We start from the raw sequence: 23,490 nt of genomic DNA, 5'->3' as shown, positions 1-23,490 counted from the left end.
CCTGCATTTGGTGATACTCTCTTTGTTCTCGATTCAGGAAAACAGTTATCTTTACAAAATGTCTGTATCCAGTTGCAGGTGGTTCTAGAAACACCATATAAAACTCAGGAAGATAGTAAATACATGTTTTGTATCGAGTGAGATATGCTTACTGCATGCATCTTTGTTTTAGTCGCCCTGTCACCAACTAGATGTGCGGCGGCTAAGATGGCAAGGAACCTTTCTTAGTTTTTGCAGTTTTTTTTTTAGAACCACCTGCAACTGGATACCGTCACGTATAAGAAACTGTTTTCCAGAATCAAGAACAAAGAGAGTTGCAGATTAGATGGAGAAAAAAATCTATGGCGCTGTTTTTTTTATAGGCAAACCTGTAACGTTCAGTAATGGACACCAACAGTCTTTGGTTATATCACATTATCTGGTGTAGTAGGCCTACAACCTGTTGCTACTGCAGGTGCTGCAGTGCACTGTTCTAAGGTGGAACCCACATGGTAGGAAACGCTCTAAAAACCTTATCAATGTATTTTTCTTGAATAATTTCCTGTGTTAATTACAGGAAACCCTTAAATCAACAGACACCATAGACTATCAACTAACTAACTACCTACGAGTTTTATATGTAGTAGCTGGCCAAGGTAGCTACAGTAGCACTCTGCAGTGACTGAGTTTCATTTAAAACGATGCCAATAGATGTGAGTGACAGAACAGAGGCGGGCGGAAATGGCGTGAATCAAGCGCAAGGAAGCCCGGATGGCGCGCCAAATTTCAAAGAACTTCCTGGGGGAAAAGAACGCGAAAATCTCCGTTCAGCAAACAACGACGTTTAAATTGGACATAAGTTATCAAAAGACTAAAGTATGTAGACCGTTTTAAACCATCGGCAGCATCACATTTAGACAGTGGATAAGAATTCAAGTGCACCAGATTCGAGCCACTTTTGTGGAGGTATGACTTTTAATGTGGATTACAGGAACTATCCAGTTGTCTACGCCTTGATTGTGAAATGCTTTTTCCGAGTAGTGTATTTTGACATCTTAATATGATGCACCTCTTAATCGGTGTAACGATGGTTTAGTTTGTGGACATTTTGCATAGTCATCCTCGCAAAATTATTCGTTGTAATTTAGCTAGTTACCTAACAAAAGTGATTCACTTGTTGTCCACTGCTTTGTCCCTGTGCCATTTCACCGCATGAGCTTTGTGCTACACTAGCAAATCAGCAGCACTGTCAGGCATACAGTAACGTTAGCTATTAGCTAACATGCAGTTTGTTCGTTTTTCATAGAACAACGTGCATCATATTGGTGAATGCTCATAACGGCAAGGTAGTACCTACAATTCAACTACATGTAAAAGTCTATTTTGATGCATATTTTTAATTTATGCCACTTTTCTGAGATACAGAGTGCAGCTATGGGCAACTTTGATGGGGGCCACAATCTGAACTCATCATGAGAGGCCACAGTAATCAGGACCTGGCACGTAGCCTTTCTGCAATTCTGACTGACATAACAAGAGAAACTGCTGATGCACAACCAAATTTGGAATTGCATCTGTGTTTTCTAACTCAGCAGTAAGCTGAGATCCCGATTTTGAGTTCCTAAAATATATTTTTGGAAGTGGTGTGTGTGTGTGTGTGTGTATTCGTTTTTGGAAATTGATCTGCGGGCCGCCAGATAGGGCAATAGAGCTGGGAATTGCCAGGAACCTCACAGCGCAATACTTAGGTGCCAATACTATATGTATTGTGATTCAATGTTCCAAACATATTGCTCACTATATGTCTTCTGCAGAGAGCATGAGAAAATTGGCTTTGATCAGTCGTGGAAATAAGTTCTGAAAATAGGCTCGCTTTAAAAAGATGGAGAACAAGCTATAGGATAAAAAAAATACTGTACCAGAGTTTTGGCAAAGGTACAGCCGACTAGCGCTAGCTAACACTACCTAGCAAAAGGTAGATTTACAAATCGATACTTGTAGTCAAAGTATATATATAATATAGTCCAAAGTAGTAACTATGTACTTTTTACTCCCCATCACTAAGCTATAGGATGCTAAATTGCCATCAAGCCATAGATTGTCACTTGTGTTAAATATGAAATAGTCATAACTCATTTATATTGCTAATATAATCAATTAACTATCGATGGTGTAGACAGGCTGAGTGAGTCGTATGGGCATGCTGTCTTACAAACGTTCCCTCTTCTGTCTTTTCAGATTGAACCACCTCAAGCTGCCAGCTCTAGCTCCCAGCCTTTACGTGTCAATTTACTAATTAGTTAGCTTAGTCAAATGTACACGGTATTACAACTGATATTTAGGTGACATTGCTCAGCAAATAACCGTGCAGGTTATAGATTGTATACGATACGTTTTTACTGTTAAAACAAGAGTTTATGTTTAATCTGTTCAAATTCATTCAACACCACATACTAAGAACCAAGCTTTTAACAGCGTTGGAGACGGCTTTTTGTCATCACATTCACTGACTTAAGTGCTATTTAAGCCATGGAACGCTCTATGTAAGAAAGTAACTGTCACTGACCGGGGTGGGCATCGGTGAGTCGTGGCCATGCTGTCCGGAGTCCAGCCGTGTTTCCAGCTGCTGAGAATCGGCTCGTCCTCTACGGATTCAGCCCGGGACCTGTACACGTTCCGGCCTGCGCTGACCCACTCGGTGTTCCGGCTGGGCCGTGCGGCAGAGCTGTGTGACGTCACACTGGACTCGACGTCCGTGTCTCGTATCCATGCCGAGCTGCATGCTGAGAGGGAGGCGGAGGGAGCAGCCGAGGGGGGCTGGAAGGTGCAGATAAAGGACCGGAGCAGCCATGGTGAGTTCCACATGATTACAGTACACCGTTCTTTGAAGAATCACCATCAGAGAGACATAACTGTGATGTAGTCTGATATGTCTGTCATTCTATCTTTTGGGAGGAAATTAATATTTATTTTGTTGATTTCTTGTAACATATTCTACGACTACACACACTTGTGTTTAGTTTCCTTAGGTCTCATTCAATTCTATTCTACTAGCCTTTCATCTGAGCTTTCTCCTCCACCTTCCCATGCCAGGTACCTGGGTGAATGAGGTCCGGCTGCAGCCAGGAGTCCAATGGGAGCTCTCAGATGGTGACACGCTCACCTTCGGCGGCCAATCAGAGAGAGGGAGCCCAGAGTTCTACTTCCTCTTCCAGAAGGTTAGCGTGCGACCGTTGGACTTCGACGCCATCACCATCCCGAAGGCCGGCACCTTCTCCTCCGACCTGAAGAACCGAATCAGAACGAGCCTGGACCGCAAGGCGGTGGCCAACTTGGATCTCAACAGGGCGACTGTCATTCTGAATTCCATCGGAAGCCTGAGCAAGATGACTGGGACTCCTTGGACATTTAAGAGGTGTGACGGCAATATCGCAGACACAAGCTCCACCTCCGTGCCCTTTACATCCTTGGTGCCGCCCTCCACCCCTCCTCCCTTTCCACCCACTACCTCTGTGGCCTCATCCAAGTCACTCCCGCCCTCATCCAAGAGCAGGCGCAAGTCAGCCCACACGGTCCTTCTGGAGGATGACAGCTCGGACGAGCCAAGGAACCACCGAAGAGTGAAGGACGGGCCGAGTGGGACGAAGAGAAGGCGCCTCTACAAGTCAGAATCTGAGGGTTTCCATGCTCATTTACCCAAAACGGACCAGGATGTACGACGCCAGTTTGAACTGAAACGCGTGCCTGCGCCCAAACCGATCGCAAACTGTCACACCATCGTCGCTAACGGCAAACTCAACCATGTTTCCTTCAACATCAGTCAGAGGCGGGAGATCGACCCAAACAATCAAAGGACTGGTCCAAATGTGAACGTCTCTGTGTTTCGCCAGCAGAATATTTTTTCGCCGCCATCCTCTGGGCGGGGAAGGCAACGGGCTCACAGCTCCCCAGTTTACTCCCCTATGGTAGTGGGAGGAACGAGTTACACCCTGGGGTCTCCATCCTTGAGGATCTGCAAAGAGGATCGAGGACGGGCAGGGCAGTTTGCCAGATTTCACATCTCCTCTGGGTAAGAATGCCCTCATGTGACAGCATCCAGACTAGTGACATTGCTCTATCATATATTAGTATTTCTCATTGAACATTTTCCTTCTCTGTAAACGAATATGCTCCGTTCTCACCTCACATTCTCAAATATGTATGGTGGTCCCGTGTAGCTCAGTTGGTAGAGCATGGTGTTTGCAGCGCCAGGGTTGTGGGTTCGATTCCCACGGGGGACCAGTACGGAGAACAAAATGTATGAAATGTATGCATTCACTACTGTAAGTCGCTCTGGATAAGAGGGTCTGCTAAATGACTGAAATGTAAATGTAATGTCTTTTTTGTGATATATAGTGAATATGTTAAGTCGAATGTGACACTTCGCTCTTCTTCCTCCTTCCCAGCAAGCGGCGGGGCAGACCAAGGAAGCACCCTCCTCCGCGGCCCTCCCTTCCCCCTCCTTCCTCTTCATCTTCCTCCTCCTCCTCCTCGTCGTCCTCTTCGAGCTCCTCCTCGTCGTCCTCAGAAGACGAAGTGGAGGGAGTGTCCCAGGGGGTGGAGCCGTGTGCCGCGCCTCGCTGCCGCCTGCCCCAGCAGGACACGGTGCAGTGGGTCCAGTGTGACGACTGCGACGCCTGGTACCACCTGGACTGCCTGCACTGCGACCGCAAGAACCTCCTGCTGGACCCCAATGCAGATTTCCACTGTGGCTGCCGCTGATACAGCAGGAGTGGGTCACAGACCCCTACACCAGAGTACACTTAATGCCTTAATCATACCACAATGAATTATGGGGGGGAAACGATACATAGATTTTTTGTATAATGGGGATCGTATGATCAAAATAGATGTTGTACAGTGTTCGTGGAGGTTTTTTAAGTTGCGACTGAGGCTCTTATGAACAGTAGGATGGGTCTCATGTACCTAATGGTTAGAGGCTGCCCTTAACTGACATTTTTCAAAGTGTTCATCCAAGCTCGCTCTGATGTTGAGCAACGGTTTGAGGAATCCAGTGAAAGCTACAACTTGGGTTAGCGGTGGTAACCCCGGGGACTGATATGAACTGAACTATTTTAGCCGCACACAGGCTACTCTGGTGAACAGTACAAGTCTCGAAACGAGTAGGCTTACAGTGACAGACTGTAGGTTTTTAACTTTGTGTATGAAGTACTTCCATATTGGGTTGTGAATAACCCTGCTGTTGATGGGGCTAAATGAAGGTGGAATTGGAGAATCCGCCAAATTCATATCTGCCGTAACACAATATGCATCGCAATGCTCTCATCACACAATACGAATAATCGAGCAAGGATCTGTTGAGCTTGATTCTGTCCCGTTCGGTAAAGATGTCTACTCAAAAAGATGAGCGTGGATTTTCTGCGTTCACACTGTCGTCGTGTTGATATCGATCTATAAAATGCCGACTTTATTTTTTTCTTCTGTCGGATGACTTCGATTTATATATCTAACTATGTATGCATATCTGTCCAAAACACGACTGGATTTCAGCTGTAGAGCAGGGACGGCCAAACTGCAGGGTTTTGTTCCAGCCCTACTATAACTCACCAGTTGCTCCTCGGGATCTTGATTGGCTGAACCAGGTGCGACATAGTACGGCTGGAGTAAAAGCCGGCTCTCCAGGAGGGTTTGCTACACCTGATGTATGGTCACAAAATATTTCACGCTGTCTTCACTTTGATGATTTATAAGATCAGCTCGCGAGAGCGCGTTACAGTTGGGATGTTTCTCTTCAAAGTTATTAGGGAAGAAATAAAATGTATTTAAAAATGTGTTGATGGAGTATATTTTTCAACCTGTAGTTCCCAAGTCCGTCTGTTCACCGTGAGTCGTATAACACACACACACACGCTTATTGGCTATTGAATTACCAGGTGCACGATTAAAAACGGTGCAAAATCGAAAATAAACTTCAGCACACTGGTGATCTTGATGCGGCAGCTTCACGGATTTAATTGATCTTCTGCGGAGCATCAAGATCACCAGCGTGCTGAAGTTTATTTTCAATTCACCGTGATATTACCAATGACTCAAACTTCGGCCCTCTGGGGTACATATCCATCTAGTTACGGCTCTGGGTTGTGAGTCGCGATAACATTCTGTGGCCTTTCTAATAGCTTTTCATCCATATTTTCTTTCTCCGATTGGAGTACAGTACGTCTTCTCTCAGGTTAGTGAGGTGTGCCCATGGTTAACGTGATACCAAGTCAGATCTCTGCAGACAGCCTCAGACGGCCAGGGGAATAGATTATAGAGCAGGGGGGAAAAAGCTGCCCGACTCTCAAGGAAGAGTACTACATTGTCTGTGTTTCCATGGCAACACTTTTTCAGCCAGCCACAGCAACAGGCCGTGTTTAATTCTGGGAACCTTGGAGGCGATTGGAAATAAGACGATAGGGAGTGGAAAATCTATTTGACTCAGATAATTGTAGTCTGAGGGAAAATGCAGTAGTGTTATCGGGAGGGTGGTAATGAGAACATGGAGCTAAAAAGCTATTTCACGTTGTTATTGTTTGTTGCCAGCAGAGGGCTGTCTTGTTCTTTTAAGTGAGCTTTATGGCTTTTGACGTCACTTAAAAGTGTCTGGTATAAAACTACCCGTCTGGATATATTTATGCAGCCATTCCCAATTATCATATGTTTTCATTACACAATTCAAAAATAATTCTATCTTTTGAACGCATGCGGGCGAGAAATTACTGCGAGGGCCAAAATAGGCTTGGAATGGATGGATTTCAGTGCATTTATTGGCACAGAATATTGTCAGACACCACCAGCCAAACTGAGTTTGGTCCATATGTGCTCTGGTTTCTGAGAGGTGTGGTGTGACTGGCACACAGGCTTAACTGAAGCCTAATGGGATCACTCTGGAGCAGCTGCCACTTCCCCCTAAGAACCTGTTTCTGCCCTCAGCGCAGGATATGAGACGCTTACTATTTCCTCCCGACCCCATCCTGACCCTGGTTTGGTGGGCTTCCAGCACCAGTCAGGAGAGGAGGGAAAACCATTTTACTCACTAGTTCAGCCTGAGAGGTAAATTGCCTGGAACACAATGAGAGTACTGTTCATAAGCCTTGTGTTCAATTTAATGAGTGTATCAATTACACTCAAACAATATTAATGGGCCGTGGAAATGAATGTCTGATAGCATTATAGGACTATGTCAGCTCGGGGATTCGAAACTTGCAACCTTTCGGTTACTAGCCCAACGCTCTAACCACTAGGCTACCCTGCCGCCCAAATGCTGTGATACCAGGATGTGTTGTATGCTTGGGCAGCGTGTTAAGCCCTCTCTGATGAGCATAATGACAGATAGGCTGCCATTAAAGTGGCATGTCCAATTACCACGACACTTACTCTCCCCTCCCTCTGACAACACGGCCATCCATCAAAGTTAGTTACCTGCGACATAAAGCCTGCTCATGTGCGATGACCATCCCACCTACAACTGGCATATTAAGGAAAAGGAAAAAAGAGGGGGGATACCTAGTCAGTTGTACAACTGAACGCATTCAACCAAAATGTGTCTTCTGCATTTAACCCAACCCCTCTGATTTATAAAATGTTTAATGTGGTCCAGGCTGATTCGATCCCAAGTTAAGTATTCTGACTACAATTTTGGTCAGCTCGAAACAGGGCCATGAATGTATGAATGGACTATCTCTATCCCGTTGCCCGCCTGTGGTGATAAGTAATAAATACATTCTCTCCTCGGTTCTGCTAAATGTGATTTATTTAAATCTTTTAGAATCATACTTTTAGAACCTGTTGTTACTGGCAGTGTTTTATTCATTATTGAGCATGAGTTGCAACTTTGAACCACAAGCATTATAGCCCAGCTACTGACAAGGTACAAATCTGTCGTTCTGCCCCTGAACAATGGCAGTTAACCCACTGTTCCTAGGCCGTCATTGAAAATAAGAATTTGTTCTTAACTGACTTGCCTAGTTAAATAAAGGTAAAATACAAATGTAATGAGTCATGCCACCCATAAGAACACACATGCTTAGGCTCAAACACACACACATTCTCTCTCTCTCTCTCTCTCTCTCTCTCTCTCTCTCACACACACACAGGCCATCACTCACACAGCAGCATCTCACAGTGGGTGGCATGCTTCATTCTCTGAACATGGTCCACAGGTGGTAAACAGAACAACCATCAGTCTCCAGTCTATCCTAACCTCTAACCAAATGGGGCTATATCTGCACTGTAATGTTTGAGTGATCTGGGGTTATGAGGTTAACATCACAAGAGCAGTTTATTATTATTCTAATCAATTTGGCTATATCAACCCTCTAGCGTCTTGGTATTTGAGTGATCTGGGGTGGTGAGGTTAACATCACAAGAGCAGTTCATTATTATTGTGAATCTCTAAACAAGATTGTGTTTAACTGCACCTACGGGGTTCTGTGTTGGGGAATGCAAAACAATTCGTCAATTTAGCATTCCGCGGCTCCCACCTCACCTTCCCACAGGTAGCACGGCTATTTCTCAGTGGATGAAAGTAAATGGTCGCAACGACAGGGGGCTTTATTGTAGGACGCGAAGCAGTGCCTACTTAGTCTTCCACAAGGGCAAACTGCTGTTGAACTACCAATTACGTGGTGCACTTTCTCTCAATCCGCTGCTTGTAATGAAGAAAGAGAACGCATCCTCCCAGTAGGCGGTATCAGCTCTCTCTCTGTAATTGATTTAAGTCTTTTACGTGATTGAGTGAAGTCTGTTGAACTGCCAATTATGTGATACACTTGCTCTGCATCTGCGCTGCTGCTTACAGTAAATTAGCGTTCTTGTCTCAATCCATTCCCAGTAATTGTTTTTGCTAAGTCTATATGTGCTGGGAGTAAAAGGCCTACTACTTCACATGGCAGAGGGGCCAAGCAGCGGACATGAGTCAAGCACAAGGGATGTCAAACTCACAGGCCCTCTCACACTGGGAGAATGTGAGGAAATGATAAAGGACTTACAATCTCACCAGACTCACCCATCTAGCCAGTCAGCCCCTCACTCAATGAGCTCTCCACCCTTTAATCTGTCCACCAAACATTGTTTTCACCCCTGGGGAGCCGGTTTTCTATTTATGGAGCAGTGTTGAGCGGATGTGAGACAATCAGAAAGCGCCTTCCTGACGTTGTGTTTGTGTGAGCTGTGCATTGTGGATGAGGAGTGGATGAGCGGACACACAAACAGGAGCCAGTGACGCCATACAGGGAACAGAACAGATGCACAATTATTATGTGTAAAATGGCTAAATATGGAGAAACAAGATGGACCAGATGCAACGACGCCTTCTAGGAGAGGCTCTCAGCATGAGGACAAAAGCCTACACTTTATACACTTTAGGTGAGACAAATGCCAACTCACAGAAGCTGTAAACACACACACACACACACACACACACACACACACACACACACACACACACACACACACACACACACACACACACACACACACACACACACACACACCCCCATATGGGCCTCAGTATATATTCACAAACACACAGCTACCACCCTTGTGCCTGAAACTCAAACCCACACAGTTTCTTAAATCCAGCAACAAGCGTACTGGAAATAAATGAGCAGGGAAAACACTCATTAACTGTAAACAAAGTCCACGGTGCTAAACTAATGAAGATATTCACGAGTCGGAGAACACCAGGGATGAGGTGGCGGAGACAGCGAGAGAGAAACAGATAGAGGAAGAGAAACGAGTGGGAGAGAGATGGAGAGAATGGAAGATAGAATGAGAGCGGGAGGGGAAGAAATTAAGAATATTTCAGGAGGTGTGAGAACACTTCCTCCCTGGGGCTCCATGTCTCTCTAGCCCTTTAATGTCTTTAATTAAAGCGAACAGTATTATCTGCTGCTCCCTTGGAGTGCGTTTACCAAAGCGACACTCAGCTAATAGGGGAGGGGAAAGGGAGAGGGGTAAACTCTGACGGAAGGAAAAGAAAGGGGGGAGAAGGAAGTCATCGAGGGGGAGGGAAAAGATGGAGGGAGGAGGAGAGAGGTGGGACATGCGAGATCAACGCTTCAAAAAATGAAGGAGGCTGCCACCGGCTAAGATGTACGGCGCTTAAATGTGTTGCTCCGGCTGATACACGATCACATTAAGCGACAGCTTGTTAAATCAATCTCATTCCTCTGAGCCGATCTCTGGCCACAGGGGCAATTTCTCAAATGGCACGGAAAGGGTCTGACAGAGAGGGGGAGATGGAAGAGGCTAGTAAACATTAGATGCATTTACTGTAGTCATCTGTTTTGATGACATGGTTTTACCAAATCAACTTTTTGGTGGGCAGTTAGTTTCCCAGAGATACTGCAGGCATGGTGTTTCTGTTGCTCTGTATGTCACAGTGGAAGGACTAGTCTTCCATTGAAGCCTCCTTGCAGAATGTTGGGTCGAGCCATCAGTAGTGCCAGTCAGACAATTGGCAGAGCTTTGGGACAGATAATCACATTATTTTATTAGTTGAAAAAGATTACCCATTGAACAGTGCAATATTTCAGTGTTTAAAGTTCACAAGCAGAACTCATTTCCAGTTATAGTTGGAGGTATTAACTTTGTTGTTTATGGCCCCCTTGGTCTCCATGGAGATAACCCTAATAAACCCCCAATAAACCCCAGGGCTAAAGTTAAGCATTAAGACCCTTTTGACCTACATCTGTACCGGCTAGATGTTGCAGATGATATGGCCAACCCAATCTACCCTCAGTTGAGTGATGGTGAGCATTGCCTCCATTTTGCCCAGGCACAGCTCTGACCCCCTGCCGTTTGCTGTTTGCGACCCCCAATCACAGCCATGTCAGCAGGCTCCTTATCGTGATGGACAGCCACCTCTTACTCACCGCTCCATGTGTTTGCAGATTGAAAGATTATCTGGCAACCTACAGGTCCCCTTCCCTCCTCATAGAAAAACATTCGAATCTATATCCACACAAATCACATGGAGACCATATGGGCCTTGTGGCTTCTTGGAATGGGAGTGAAAACAGAGGGCCACATCTAAAATTCATGGGCTCCTGTATAAAGAAAACAATAAGGGAGAGAGCACTTTGTTAGCTTGCCTGGCTCCAGCGGTGGACCAAAGCATCTTGGGTAAATAACACAATAGAGGTCCAAGCTGACAGCCAGTCAGGGGGTGGGAGTTGATTTCTATTCCCTCCTGGAAGGAGATTGAGGAGCAAAGGCCAGGATGACCTGAACACGAGGGGATATATGTGGCCGCAATTGCATCAAACTGACAACAGATGGCACACTGTAGTTGATGATTTGTATGCTGGGGGGGGGGGCGGTCACTAGTTTAGAGGACAGAAGGTTTTCGATGCTCCACCAGTATTGAGTGTTTGATTGAGAGTATTGCCAAGACAAAGAGTCAGCTGGTGACCACTGTGATAATGAACTGCTGATAGAGAAGTATCTCACAGCTTATGGCCATACCACCAATCACAGGGCCATATCCTGAGGCAACGTTCTCCTCTGAGCGACATTTATACATAAGAAGGTTACTGAAGGTGTGTTTATGCCAAATATTTAAATAGGTGACATCTTGGAAATGATGTAAGGACGAACATCACCGACCTGTAACCAATACCACATTTGATCAACAGAGGATTTAAATGAATGTACAGTGCATTTGGAAAGTATTCAGACCCCTTGACTATTTCCACATTTTGTTACATTACAGTCTTATCTAAAACTGATTAAATAAATAAAAATTCTCATCAATCTACACACAATACCCCATAATGACAAAGCAAAAACAGGTTTCATTTAAACAGAAATACCTTATTTACATAAGTATTCAGACCCTTTGCTATGAGACTGAAAATCGAGCTCAAGTGCGTCCTGTTTCCATTGATCATCATTGAGCTGTTTCTACAACTTGGAGTCCACTTGTGGTAAATTATATTGATTGGACATGATTTAGAAAGGCACACACCTGTCTATATAAGGTCCCACAATTGACAGTGCATGTCAGAGCAAAAACCAAGACATGAGGTCGAAGGAATTGTCCGTGGAGCCCAGAGAGGATTGTGTCAAGGCACAGATCTGGGGAAGGGTACCAAAACATTTCTGCAGTATTGAAGGTCCTGAAGAACACAGTGGCCTCCATCATTCTGAAATGGAAGAATTTTGGAACCAACAAGACTCTTCCTAGAGCTGGCCGCCTGGCCAAACTGAGCAATCGGGGGAGAAGGGCCTTGGTCAGGGAGGTGACCAAGAACCCGTTGGTCTCTCTGACAGAGATCCATAGTTCCTCTGTGGAGATAGGAGAACCTTTTAGAAAGACAACCATCTCTGCAGCACTCCACCAATCAGGCCTTTATGGTAGAGTGCCAAGCGCCCTGTCTGGAGGAAACCTGGCACAATCAATTCGGTGAAGCATGGGTGGCAGCATCATGCTGTGGGGATGTTTTTCAGCAGCAAGGACTGGGAGACTAGTCAGGATCGAGGGAAAGATGAACGGAACAAAGTACAGAGAGATCCTTCATGAAAACCTGCTCCAGAGTACTCAGGACCTCAGACTGGGGCGAAGGTTCACCTTCCAATAGGACAACGACCCTAAGCACACAGCCAAAACATCGCAGGAGTGGCTTTAGGAGAAGTCTCTGAATGTCCTTGAGTTGCCCAGCCACTGCTCGGACTTGAACCCGATCGAACATCTCTAGAGAGACCTGAAAGTGCCGCGACACTTCCCATTCAACCTGACAGAGCTTGAGAGGATCTGCAGAGAAGAATGGAAGAAACTCCCCAAATACAGGTGTGCCAAGCTTGTAGCGTCATACCGAAGAAGACTCGAGGCTGTAATGGCTGCCAAAGGTACTTAAAAAGTACTGAGTAAAGGGTCTGAATACTTGTGAAATAGCTGGTCAGCTATAATATTTGTTCTGCAAATATTATTTTGGGGAAGTTCCTGAATGTCATGTTTCATAGGAATGAGTGTTGGTGGTAGGTAAATCCCTAAACTTCACTGCTTTTCACAACCTGATCATTTTAACTGAAGCATTTTGATTTCTATGCTGCCTCAACCTGTGGTCACAGCATAGATATATTCATCATGAGTCCCACCCACTCAAAATAGCCCAATTATCCTCTGTGTAGTCTACCACTATGATAACATCCATGCCATATCCTACAGAGAAAAATGTATAGTCGAATAGACAGAAAATGGATCCACCATCCATATAGGTCAGCGGAATATGCAAGAATGTTCTCTATTGTGATTATAATTTTTTTTTAATGAGTGCCTTTGATATTTTAAGTGAAAAATGTAAAAGCCTGTTATATTCAATGAAGGGCCCTTTAATATATACCACATGGAGAATTCAATAAATCATTTTTTGTATATGAATAAAGGCTTTTGACATGCCCCTCCATGCACCCTCGGTGACATACAGGAAGATTTTAATCCATTTAACCCCAACTTTTCTCCCAAATTTCCACCGTCATTGTAGATCCCTAGTTATTTTGTTGCTTTGAACAGTCATTTCCGAAGATGATTATTTCTTTCATGTGATTAGTGATCCATTTTAAGGTCAACCCTGTTATATTAACTGAACTCTCTTTTTAATATGGTGAAACTATTCGTTTTTAAATATTTTTTTTCCAAAAGAAACATTTAACATCTAATAGTCAAATCATAGTGTAAAAGAAGGTGAGCTGGTTCTACTCTTTTTTGGCCATTTTCTGGTGTTTTTGTGTTGGAAAATTCAGTGAGTCCAGCATAACAACTGTTATCCATCAACTATATTAGCCTTAGACAGGCAAGACATTTTTTTTATTTTTTATTTTTTAAGCTTGCATTCAATTGCCCCTCCCTGTTGCACACAACAATCTTCCATTTGTTTCTTTTATCACAAGATTTATGGGTGATTTAAGATGAAATCGTCAACCCTGTTACTTTATTTGGTACATAAATATGCACTTTCTACAGTCATTTTTTTTATTTAACCTCATGAGATGGGAAAACGTGTTATTTAAATTAAGTTGAACATGTGCTCTTTATGACAGAATGTTGAAATAAATTGAATAACAAGATAGGACTACATGATTTGACCTCGTTCTTTGCTGAGTTCCCAGTTGTCATTAAAGCACCATTAGAGAGACACGTTCATCGTGCTTTCAAGACAACTTGGAACTCGGGAAAAAAACGAGGTCAAATAATGACGTCAGTGATCTTCAGGTCAGAGCGCTAGAAAAAAGCCCTATTTACGGACTTGGTATTCCGAGTCGGAGATCGTTTTTTTCCAGAGTTCCCAGTTGTCTTGAACGCTTTGAATTCGGAAGTCTGAGATTTCCGAGTTTCCAGTTATTTTGAACGTGGCATCAGACCAATGCGGTTTCTGCATTATGTGCATTTACATGACACTTCAACATTCTATGACAGCCATTTTAGCTCCCCATTAATAAATATTACATGGGAATATACAAACAAAAAAGACTATACAACGGAATGTATAGAATGAGCATTACGATGCATAAACATGATACATGATACTTCAACGTGCTATTGCAGCCATGTTAGTTTACCATTACCATTACATGGGGAATATTTAAACAATGCTATGTAATTTAATGTCTAGAATTAGAACAATATTCACAATTCTAAAAGTTGGCCTAACTATTTTAGGGTGCGTTCGTAAATTCACTCTAGCTATCTACTCCGATTTCAGAGTAATCTCGTTTGAGTGTGTCAGAGCGCAGAATAACTGACGAATTTACGAACGGACAATCTGACAACGCTCTGAATTTACGAACGATCAGAGGGCACTCTGAGTGTACTCTGGCACTCCAGATTGAATTTACGAACGCACCATTATGGCTCTGGTTTTAGGCGGCATATTGTGACATCACAACCAATCCCCCACTCAGAATGCGTGCCAATGCTTCGTGGAAATAACCGACACACGGAACATGAGTGTTACTTTTTTCTGGTGCCATTTAGCGAACACCAGAGACATACCTGTACGCACTACGTCCGCCCCACACGGGGAGGGGTTTTGAATGTTTTTGTGTGACTGTCAAGTCGACTCTAATTTGAAATCGAGAAAAATAAGACGTCGGACTGAAGATCAATCATATAGCTCACCGACTCCGGTCTGTTTTGCGGTCTACTTATCCTATTCTATATTTTTATTGAGAAGCAATCAGTCAAGGAATATTAAGTCTGTTCTGGTGTGGTGTGGTGCTGGGGATTTTATATCCACCTCGTCTTTTTAGAAGAATGGCGAGAGACGCTAAACATTGCCCCCTATCACCAATGAAAAACAGTTTGTTGGTGACAGCAGGGATACTTCTGATTATTCAAGGTAAGAACCATGAACATTGACCCTATTTTCTGTAATATCCAGCCCTTTTATTACCTTTTACGTTTTCTTTATGTGTTTCAATGGGTCACGTTCATTCAAATGTTCGGTATCGGCAACCGAACTGTGCCATATAGATCCGTTCACAGTCCCATATGAAACGCATGCACATTGTGGGGCTCATCAACACGGTCATACATGATTTCAGAGGTGGCGGTGTTGGATATCTCAAGACTTGTTATGGAAGTTGACTTCTACACAATACCGTCTGGTCCCTCCCGAGTTTCGGTACGCCATGTTATGTATGCAAGGTGTGGCCTCCCGGGGTATTTATTTGTCAGAGCGCGCAGACTGCAGCGCAGGTGTGATTGTTCCGAATCACCTTAATCCAGTCCTGGTCTGTTGTTGTTTTCTTTGTTGGTATCCTCAGATCAAGTTTCATTCAGCCATTAGTGATCTAGCTGATATTTTCCCATGAACTGAAATGAAGTCAGAAAAAGCAACAGGGTGTTGCTGTAGGCTACAAGACATTGTCAGCAAAGACACTTGGTTATGTGCGTTTTGTGTGGTTTGACTGACTGGTCCGTTGTTACAAGGGGAGAAAAAAACGAGAATGGATTCTACCTACATCTGTATTTATCCTACTGTTTTTACCAACCAAATGTCAATCTATTGTAGCCTCAACTGTCAAATGAAGATGGCTAATGTAGCCTACATAGCCTCTGATCTAGTTATTTTAGCCTTATAAACAATTCAATTGTCATGTCTCCAAGAACCTACCTGCATTCAGCACAATTGACTGCAAGCCTCATCACTGCCAAAACCCGAGCATGGATATGAAAAATAAGGTTTCTCTTAAGGTTGGACTGGTGTTTGACCAGAGAGAGTATAGATATCTTGAGCCTGTTAGGGTTTAGGGCTACTAGATTTGAGGAATGTATTGATTTTGATGGTTGATCGCACAGTGTTGCATAGGCCTATGTCATTTGTGTTTCCTGTACATTTGACTGTATCCTGATTCTTTTCATCCTGTTAAGAGTTTCTGGGAAGAGGTTTGCCTGGGTTTATAGTTCAGATTTTGAGCTGGTTGTCATGGATACTCCTGAGTGGCAGCATGAATTTGGGGCATTGAGATGTCCATCTTGTCTGGTGGCTTTGCTACTATACTGTTTGATACATCTTGAATTCAGGCCTGGGGTGTGGGGGAAAAAAGAAATCAGTTTTGTGTACTGTAATGTTTTAGGAAGTGTGAAGAAAATTCCAGTTTTCTAGGAATCCATCTTGCAGATTTTTATGTCCATACAAATCCTCATTGCAAACAGGTGTCGGTATTGTAAAGCCTGCAGTAGAATTTAAGCTAGGAAACTGGCACCTTGCTTGGATACATTTCTGAATGTTTACGATTTTCAGAGCTCAATCAACATTCGAAGCACCCTGAATAAACTGAACATAACAAACCTCTACCCATCCCCCACTCCCCCCCATCCACTCCCCCCACCCAGAGTTAAAAAAATCCCAGCCCTTTCACAGTATGCCCTTTCTCTCTTTCTAGCCTATTTTCAGACTTTGCTCCAGCTCCTGTCGCTTTGTTGGAGCAGCTTTAGTCAATGGTCCAATATCCCCCTTTCCCCCCCCTCTCCCCCAAAGTTCTGGGCCCCATTCTTTCTAGACGTGTGGTGTGTCAGAGATTCGGGGGGGGGGGGGGACTCGAACAAAAAATGTTTAGGCAAAAGTTCCTGCATGGTCCTCAACTCACCCAAACCATGCCTCTCGCTGAAGGTATCAACTATAATTTCCTAATTTCCTCAATCTTATATGTAGAGGTTTTCAGGCCTGGTAAAATAAAATGACCTACTCTCTATTATAACAATTTCAAAAGAAAATGCTACATTTCATTTTTATGAGCGGTCAACCGTCTCAAGGATTACTGTGGAATAACCCAGATAATCTTACAGGCAAATGGAATAGAGCGGCACCTTCACAAATGTATAGCGACGTGCAGAGGAGTAATCCATGCAACTAGAAACATAAATGAATAGCTCTATGGTGGAGTAATGAGATGGGGTTCGCCTGAAATAAACACCCTCTCCTCCACCAAGTAACTTCTAAATCGTTTGCGACACGTTTGTTTAGGTCAACCCCTCCTGCTGACGTAACCGAGATGGCGGCAGATAACCTACTGTTTTTTTTCCCCCCCATTTTTTTTCCTTTCTTATTTTTCCTAGTCTTTCAAACCTCTCCACCCACCCTGCAGTTTGAGATGAAACGGAGGCTAAAGAGATGGATTTCTGAGTGGGCTAGGAGAACTCTCGCCCTTCCATGTGCCCTCTGTCTAAATCAGAATGTCTGACTTGGCTCCCTGCGACTCCCCTGCGACTCCCCTGCGTTTAGCATGTCATTTCCATTTGCATACTGCACACTAACATCTCTCTCCGCCAGTGTCGGGGTGAAAATGTATTCACAGCACCTCTCTATGTAAAACAGACACAGAATGTAATTTTTTTCCCGCTGGTCCAGTGCAAGCTTTATTAATTACTTTTATATCCCTCAGTAATTCTAGGGTTGATTGAAAAATTGTGCCTGACAGCTGCAGCACAATGCTTGTCCTCGCCACTTCAGTGTGCTCTCCTTCAAGCACTTCATCACGACATGTAGTCTCTGTAGACCTGGCGACCTGTTAAAAGGCATGACAAACACGCGGTCAATTGTCTTCATGGTAGATGTCGTAACCCGTCTCTGGTCTGGCTCAAACAGGAGCTGAGCACCGTCACTTTTTCCATGACTTTTGTATCAGTTCACTTTTGTGGAGTCCATAGGCAAAATTTGAACTGGAAGACTGAACAAAAATGGATCTAGTTGCTTCCCGTAAAGAGATCTTATTACCACTTCCTTCATCTTCTGATTTTTAATTTGTGCAGCTCCCTTAACCCTAGGCATCAAAGCAAAAATGGAATGAAATGATATGCGTGGAAAAACAGAAAACATCGAGGCCAGGATGCATTTTCATGACTGTTGTCTTGGGTAGCAAACAAAAAAAACATTTTGCTTCCATTTTCCAGTGGGTTTGGCAAATAAAACTCACAGGCATGTCTAGGCCTGACAGTCTTAACCCCAGTGTCTATTTTCAGTGCAGAGGCTTTTACAAATGTGACGATGAGACCCTAATACCTTGATGTTTCTATTGGTCTTTTACTTTCGGGGGGAGTGACTTATAGGCACCCAATTGTCACACTGGGTGAGTGATTGCTGCAGAGGTTGCTAATAAGATGCATTCTCTTTCAAGTATGCTCCATTACATTTTTTGCATGCCATTTCCAGCAGGCCCAATCCGATGTTCCTGGCGTATAAAATCCAGGCCTACACAAATGTTTAAACAGTTAAGAATGTTTAACTGGTGAGCGCGAGTGCAGAAGGGATGTGAGCACATGCTAAGGAGACTTACTGTTCGCAGCATCACACATTCTTACACATTGTCAGGAGGTTGTCGGAATCATCCAGGCCACGGCACTGAACACCGTTGATGAGACACAGGGGCATGATCTGATCCAACTAGGATACAGAACGACTGGAATAACTCAAAACGGCCTCCCAGTAAGCGTGACCAAATGTCCCGGATTGTGTGGGACAGTCCCGCATTTCAGCCCATTGTTCCGTGTCCCGCGACCAAACAATCATCTCCCGCATTTTATCAACAAATTCAAACACCGCAAATTTAGAAAAAAAGGTAGTTGTCCCATATTTCAGTCAGACATTCCAACCTGTCTCTTGCAGTCACATTGCACTTATGAGAAAGTGATGCTCCTCATCCAAGCTGACAGAGTTTGAGAGGATCTGCAGAGAAGAATGGGAGAAACTCCTCAAATACAGGTGTGCCAAGCTTGTAGCGTCATACCCAAGAAGACTCGAGGCTGGAATCGCTGCCAAAGGTGCTTCAACAAAGTACTGAGTAACACTGACTACATGTAAATGTGATTTTTCAGTTCTTTGTTTTTAATACATTTGCTTAAATGTCTAAAAAGCTGTTTTTGCTTTTGTCATTATGGGGTGTTCTGTGTAGATTGATGAGGGGAAAAAAACTATTCAATCCATTTTAGAATAAGGATGTAATGTAACAAAATGTGGAAAAAGTCATGGGGTCTGAATACTTTCTGAACGCACTGTATATATTGTATCATAAGGATGTTGTACTGGTGATGTTAAACATTTTTCCAATCGTTGTTGAGATCTGATGTTCTGCGCAGCGCAAGAGGAGACGTAGGCCAATGTCATTGGTTGACGATATGCCTATCACATTTCTCAAATCCTTTCAGGCTAAACTTTGAGAGGACAGTTAGCCCTCACTACTTACAAAAAGCGTGCTTCTGACAAAGAGCTACAAAAGTAAGTAAATAGCTGTATTCAGGGGAGGACCATCCTTCTCAGTGAACTTCATAAAAATGGTAAAACATTTTCAGAAGTTATCGTTCTTAGATATAACTATACTAAATATATTCACGTCACCAAATAATTGATTAAAACACACTGTTTTGCAATGAAAGTCGTCTGTAGCCTCGACAGTACTCCCTGGGGTAGCACATGGTGTAGCTGGAGGACAGCTAGTTTCCATCCTCCTCTGGGTACATTGACTTCAATACAAAACCTAGGAGGCTCATGGTTCTCACCCCCTTCCATACACTTACACAGTAATTAAAATGACTTCCAGAGGATGTCCTCCAACGTATTAGAGCTAGCTATATTTTGTGCTATTTGATTCACTTAATTAGCTAGTGAATGCAGCTAGCTAGGTTAAACACCTGGCTCTAACAGAGAGGGGTGCTATGTTAGCTAGCTGGCTAAGGCTATCCAACACTGGAACTCTTCCATGTTTAGGTAAGCTTTTGGTTTTATAAATGTATTGCCACCGGGGCCTGCCGGTGTAACTGCTAAACTGCTTGCTGTACACTGTACTGCATGATTGTAGCAAGTTTACTGACATGTTAATTCCAGTAGCTATGCTGACTATGAAGTTAGCTAATGGTGAAAATGATGTAGACTGTAGTGGTTATGGTATGAAGGTTTGGCTTTGAGAGTTTTTTTTCGCCTGGTCACAGACAGCTGTTGTGTTGTGCACTAAAGTCCACAATCGAAGGAAAAAGGTGAGAGAAGGACAGATGCGAGAAGGAATTATACAATGAGCAAAGTGATCATGCTGTTTGTATGTGGGCTGCTATGAAAGTGAACTGCGTGTGCGGGTGATAGGGGTGTATTCTGTTGAAAAAGTTTCTTAAACGGAAACAAAACTGGGATAAAAAAAATACCTGAATTTGTCCAATAGAAACTAATTTGGACTAATGATTACACCTTAGATCAGCTAGATGCAGGCAAGAGTGTGCAAGGTGGTATTGAATATGTCCCTGTCTGTCACCTTGATTACTAAAAAATGTCTCTCAATCTCTGCACCTACATTGTACACTTTCATTCGTAGGTTAGGTTGTAGCAACCTGATGATGGGTATAGGGAACATTTTTGTATCATGTAGTAGCCTAAACCTATCGCTGTTACATTGAACTGGGTGAATGGAATATGAATGACAGTCATCCAACATGCTGTGATAGAAATAAGGACATGCTCATCACAAAAAAACCATCCTCCCTAATCTTAAACGGCACCAACCGCCACTGGCCGTATTAGACTGAAAGATATAAGGTACTTTTTGTCAAACTGGTGAGGCTCTCCAGTCTCCATGCTCGTTAGTTGTCCATTCAACATATACGCCGCTACTTCACTCAATCCCGTTTTTAGAAGTCTCCCTTGCTAACCGTTTCACATTCACTGAGACCCAACCAATGTTTTCCTTGTCCACATATTCCCGGCTGTTCATAAAACAGCCACACGTGGTCTCTCGTTTCTGCATCACCAAATTTTGGACGAGGAAAAATGGTAGACTAGGTGCGGCTGGTGCGCTACTAGCTAGTTCAGTGCAGCGCACTGCGGAGGTGTAGTAGTACTGCCAGAGCGCACCGGAGTGTGTAACATCAAAGATGAATTAATGTCTTGGAAGATCACAATGATTCATTAGTATTCTACAGAGACACATATAATAGCAGAGTATAATGTTAGCGTTACACCAAAAACAACCTAAAATCTCAGAAGAAATGAGGTGATTGTGAGGTGATTGTTAGCTGAATAGTCAAACAACAAAAATCAAATGAGGTCAAAACTCAACAGTAGGCTACTAGGCAGAATGTACTTTGATTTTAAAGAAGATGCAGGAAGGCTATATAGTTTAACACCATCTGCTCTAATTTGCTCATGAAACAGTAATTCAATTGCAAGAAGATCTAAATATACTGAAACAAAATATGGGTGGGCTTGGGAGGGCATAGGCCCACCCACTTGGGAGCCAGGCACAGCCAATCAGATTTTCCTCACAAAAGGGCGTTATTACAGACAGAAGAACTCTTCAGTTTCATCAGCTGTCCCGATGTGGAAGTCCTGGTCCGACTTGGTCTGCGATTGTTAGGCCAGTTGAATGTACTGCCAAATTCTCTAAAACAACGTTATGGTAGAGAATTGAACATTACATTCTCTGGCAGCAGCTCTGGTGGACATTCCTGCAGTCAACATGCCAATTGCACACTCAACTTCAGACAACTGTGGCATTGTGTTGTGTGACAAATCTGCACATTTTAGTGTCCCCTTTATTGTTCCCAGCACAAAGTGCACCTGTGTAATGATCATCTTGCGTAATCAGCTTCTTGATATGACACAACTGTCAGGTGAATGACTTACCTTGGCAAAGGAGAAATGCTCACTAACAGGAATGTAAACAAATGTGTGAACATTTTTGAGAAATAAGCTTTTTGTGCATATGGAACATTTCTGGGATCTTTTTAGTTCAGCTCATGAAACATGGGACTAACACTTTACATGTTGCGTTTTTTAAATATTGTTGTTGAGTGTACATATGGCCAAAAATAACAGGCTACACTGTCCTGAAAAAAAATCATCCTCTTGTCATTATTATTATTATTTTTTTTAATGAGTTCACCTTACATGGATTTGGAATTGACTCTCCGCCTGTAACACACCACATTGAACTTGACACGTTTGTGGGAATTGTCAACCTCTCGCTATTCCTGGAACTTTTTTTTAATAGTATCTGGGTTTATTGCACTGTGACACTGCTGCTCCCTGTCGAGTGTCAAAATGTTTCTGGTTTTCCGGGAATGAGCCATCCGGAGTGTGTCAGAGGGAGCAGGGACGCCTCCTCCTCGGGAGTGTGTCCACTGGAGCGTCTGGAGGAAGACACTGCTCTGAGGCTCATGACAGCACACAGCACTGTAGGGGGGAACCCGGTTAAGGCGTTTAGTGTGTACCATTTCTCTGACAGAGAGTCGGTGGCGATGGCAGCGAACCTCAACAGGCTGGTTGTTTTCACCCTCTGATATGCAACACATACCCAGAATTCTGCACTGGCGGTGACACCGACCACAACAAGCCAAGGTGACTGCATGCTATGTAAGGCATGGCAGTGACGCCGTCGTTGGCACGCCTGCTTCCAGACAGCGCGTTATGCCTCCATAGCCGTGCCTCTCCTCCCCCCAGCTTGTTTGTTGGGTGAATTCCTCCGTTCAGGTTTATGTCTGTCTGTGACTCACAGATGATGCAGGCTGGACACTGCCTAAGGGAAGACATGGACACTGCCTAAGGGAAAACATGGCAGGCCTCCCACCTCATCAGTCGCTATCGCTCAGTCGGTGTGTGTCACATGGGGTGATGCTCCATTGCACCCCCCCTAGTGAGGTCACCGCTGGAAGTCATCTGCCTTTCTGGCAGAATTTGAAGAATTTCCAGATAAGCTTCGCAGCGAGGTTCACAAGTTCATTGGAAATGCCATTTTCTGTTTGTTAGTCTTTTGTGTTGTGCACTAGTTTCTGTGCACAGTGAGTATATTGTATGTCTGGAACGCACCGTAGCAAGGGTTTTGAATCCAATACAGGTTATCCTTACCTCTTCGCTCACGCATTCCATTGCCTTATTTGGGCAGTGGAGCGAGACAGCACAATTACCGTGGGCCTCGGGGTTGTTTTAACATAATCGCTCTCTCAGCCTCTCTCTCTCTCCTCGCCGCTGTCTTTCTCCACTCTCGCAT

The 23,490-nt window shown here is 43.8% G+C and overlaps 2 protein-coding genes across 5 annotated transcripts in view; both read left to right on the top strand.

Moving 5' to 3' along the window:
* The first annotated feature begins 719 nt into the window (after positions 1-719).
* On the top strand, positions 720-5,812 carry LOC106588411 (transcription factor 19). 2 transcript variants are annotated; one of them, XM_014177358.2, is made up of 4 exons: positions 720-855; positions 2,218-2,831; positions 3,073-4,048; positions 4,425-5,812. In XM_014177358.2, exons 2-4 carry the CDS (start codon positions 2,573-2,575, stop codon positions 4,738-4,740), a joined length of 1,551 nt encoding a protein of 516 aa, XP_014032833.1. In that variant the 5' UTR covers positions 720-855; positions 2,218-2,572; the 3' UTR covers positions 4,741-5,812. The 2 variants fall into 2 exon arrangements, with proteins under 2 accessions (XP_014032833.1, XP_014032832.1); XM_014177357.2 differs by having other exon boundaries at positions 720-945.
* Positions 5,813-14,841: 9,029 nt separating this feature from the next.
* The window catches only part of LOC106588412 (poliovirus receptor), an 82,496-nt gene continuing 73,847 nt past the window's right edge, over positions 14,842-23,490 (top strand). For 2 of the 3 annotated variants that reach the window (XR_014382902.1, XM_082970012.1), the window contains exon 1: positions 14,869-15,359. Coding sequence is in view for 2 of the 3 variants with exons in the window: in XM_082970012.1 (XP_082826138.1) it covers positions 15,275-15,359 (85 nt within the window). In the remaining variant the exon portion in view is untranslated. Of the gene's footprint in view, positions 15,360-23,490 lie in introns of all 3 variants that reach the window. The other variant, XM_014177359.3, reaches the window with a different exon arrangement.

This window comes from Salmo salar, chromosome 27, assembly GCF_965601325.2.
Source record: "Salmo salar chromosome 27, fSalSal1, whole genome shotgun sequence".
In the NCBI taxonomy this organism is placed as follows: Eukaryota; Metazoa; Chordata; class Actinopteri; order Salmoniformes; family Salmonidae; genus Salmo; species Salmo salar.
This window is presented reverse-complemented; position numbering and strand designations above follow the sequence as displayed.

Coding starts and splice junctions, on each gene's coding strand:
- LOC106588411 (XM_014177358.2), top strand. CDS start 2,573: ATGCTGTCCGGAGTCCAGCCGTGTTTCCAGCTGCTGAGAATCGGCTCG. Junction 2,832..3,072: donor AAAGGACCGGAGCAGCCATG/GTGAGTTCCACA, acceptor TTCCCATGCCAG/GTACCTGGGTGAATGAGGTC. Junction 4,049..4,424: donor AGATTTCACATCTCCTCTGG/GTAAGAATGCCC, acceptor CCTCCTTCCCAG/CAAGCGGCGGGGCAGACCAA.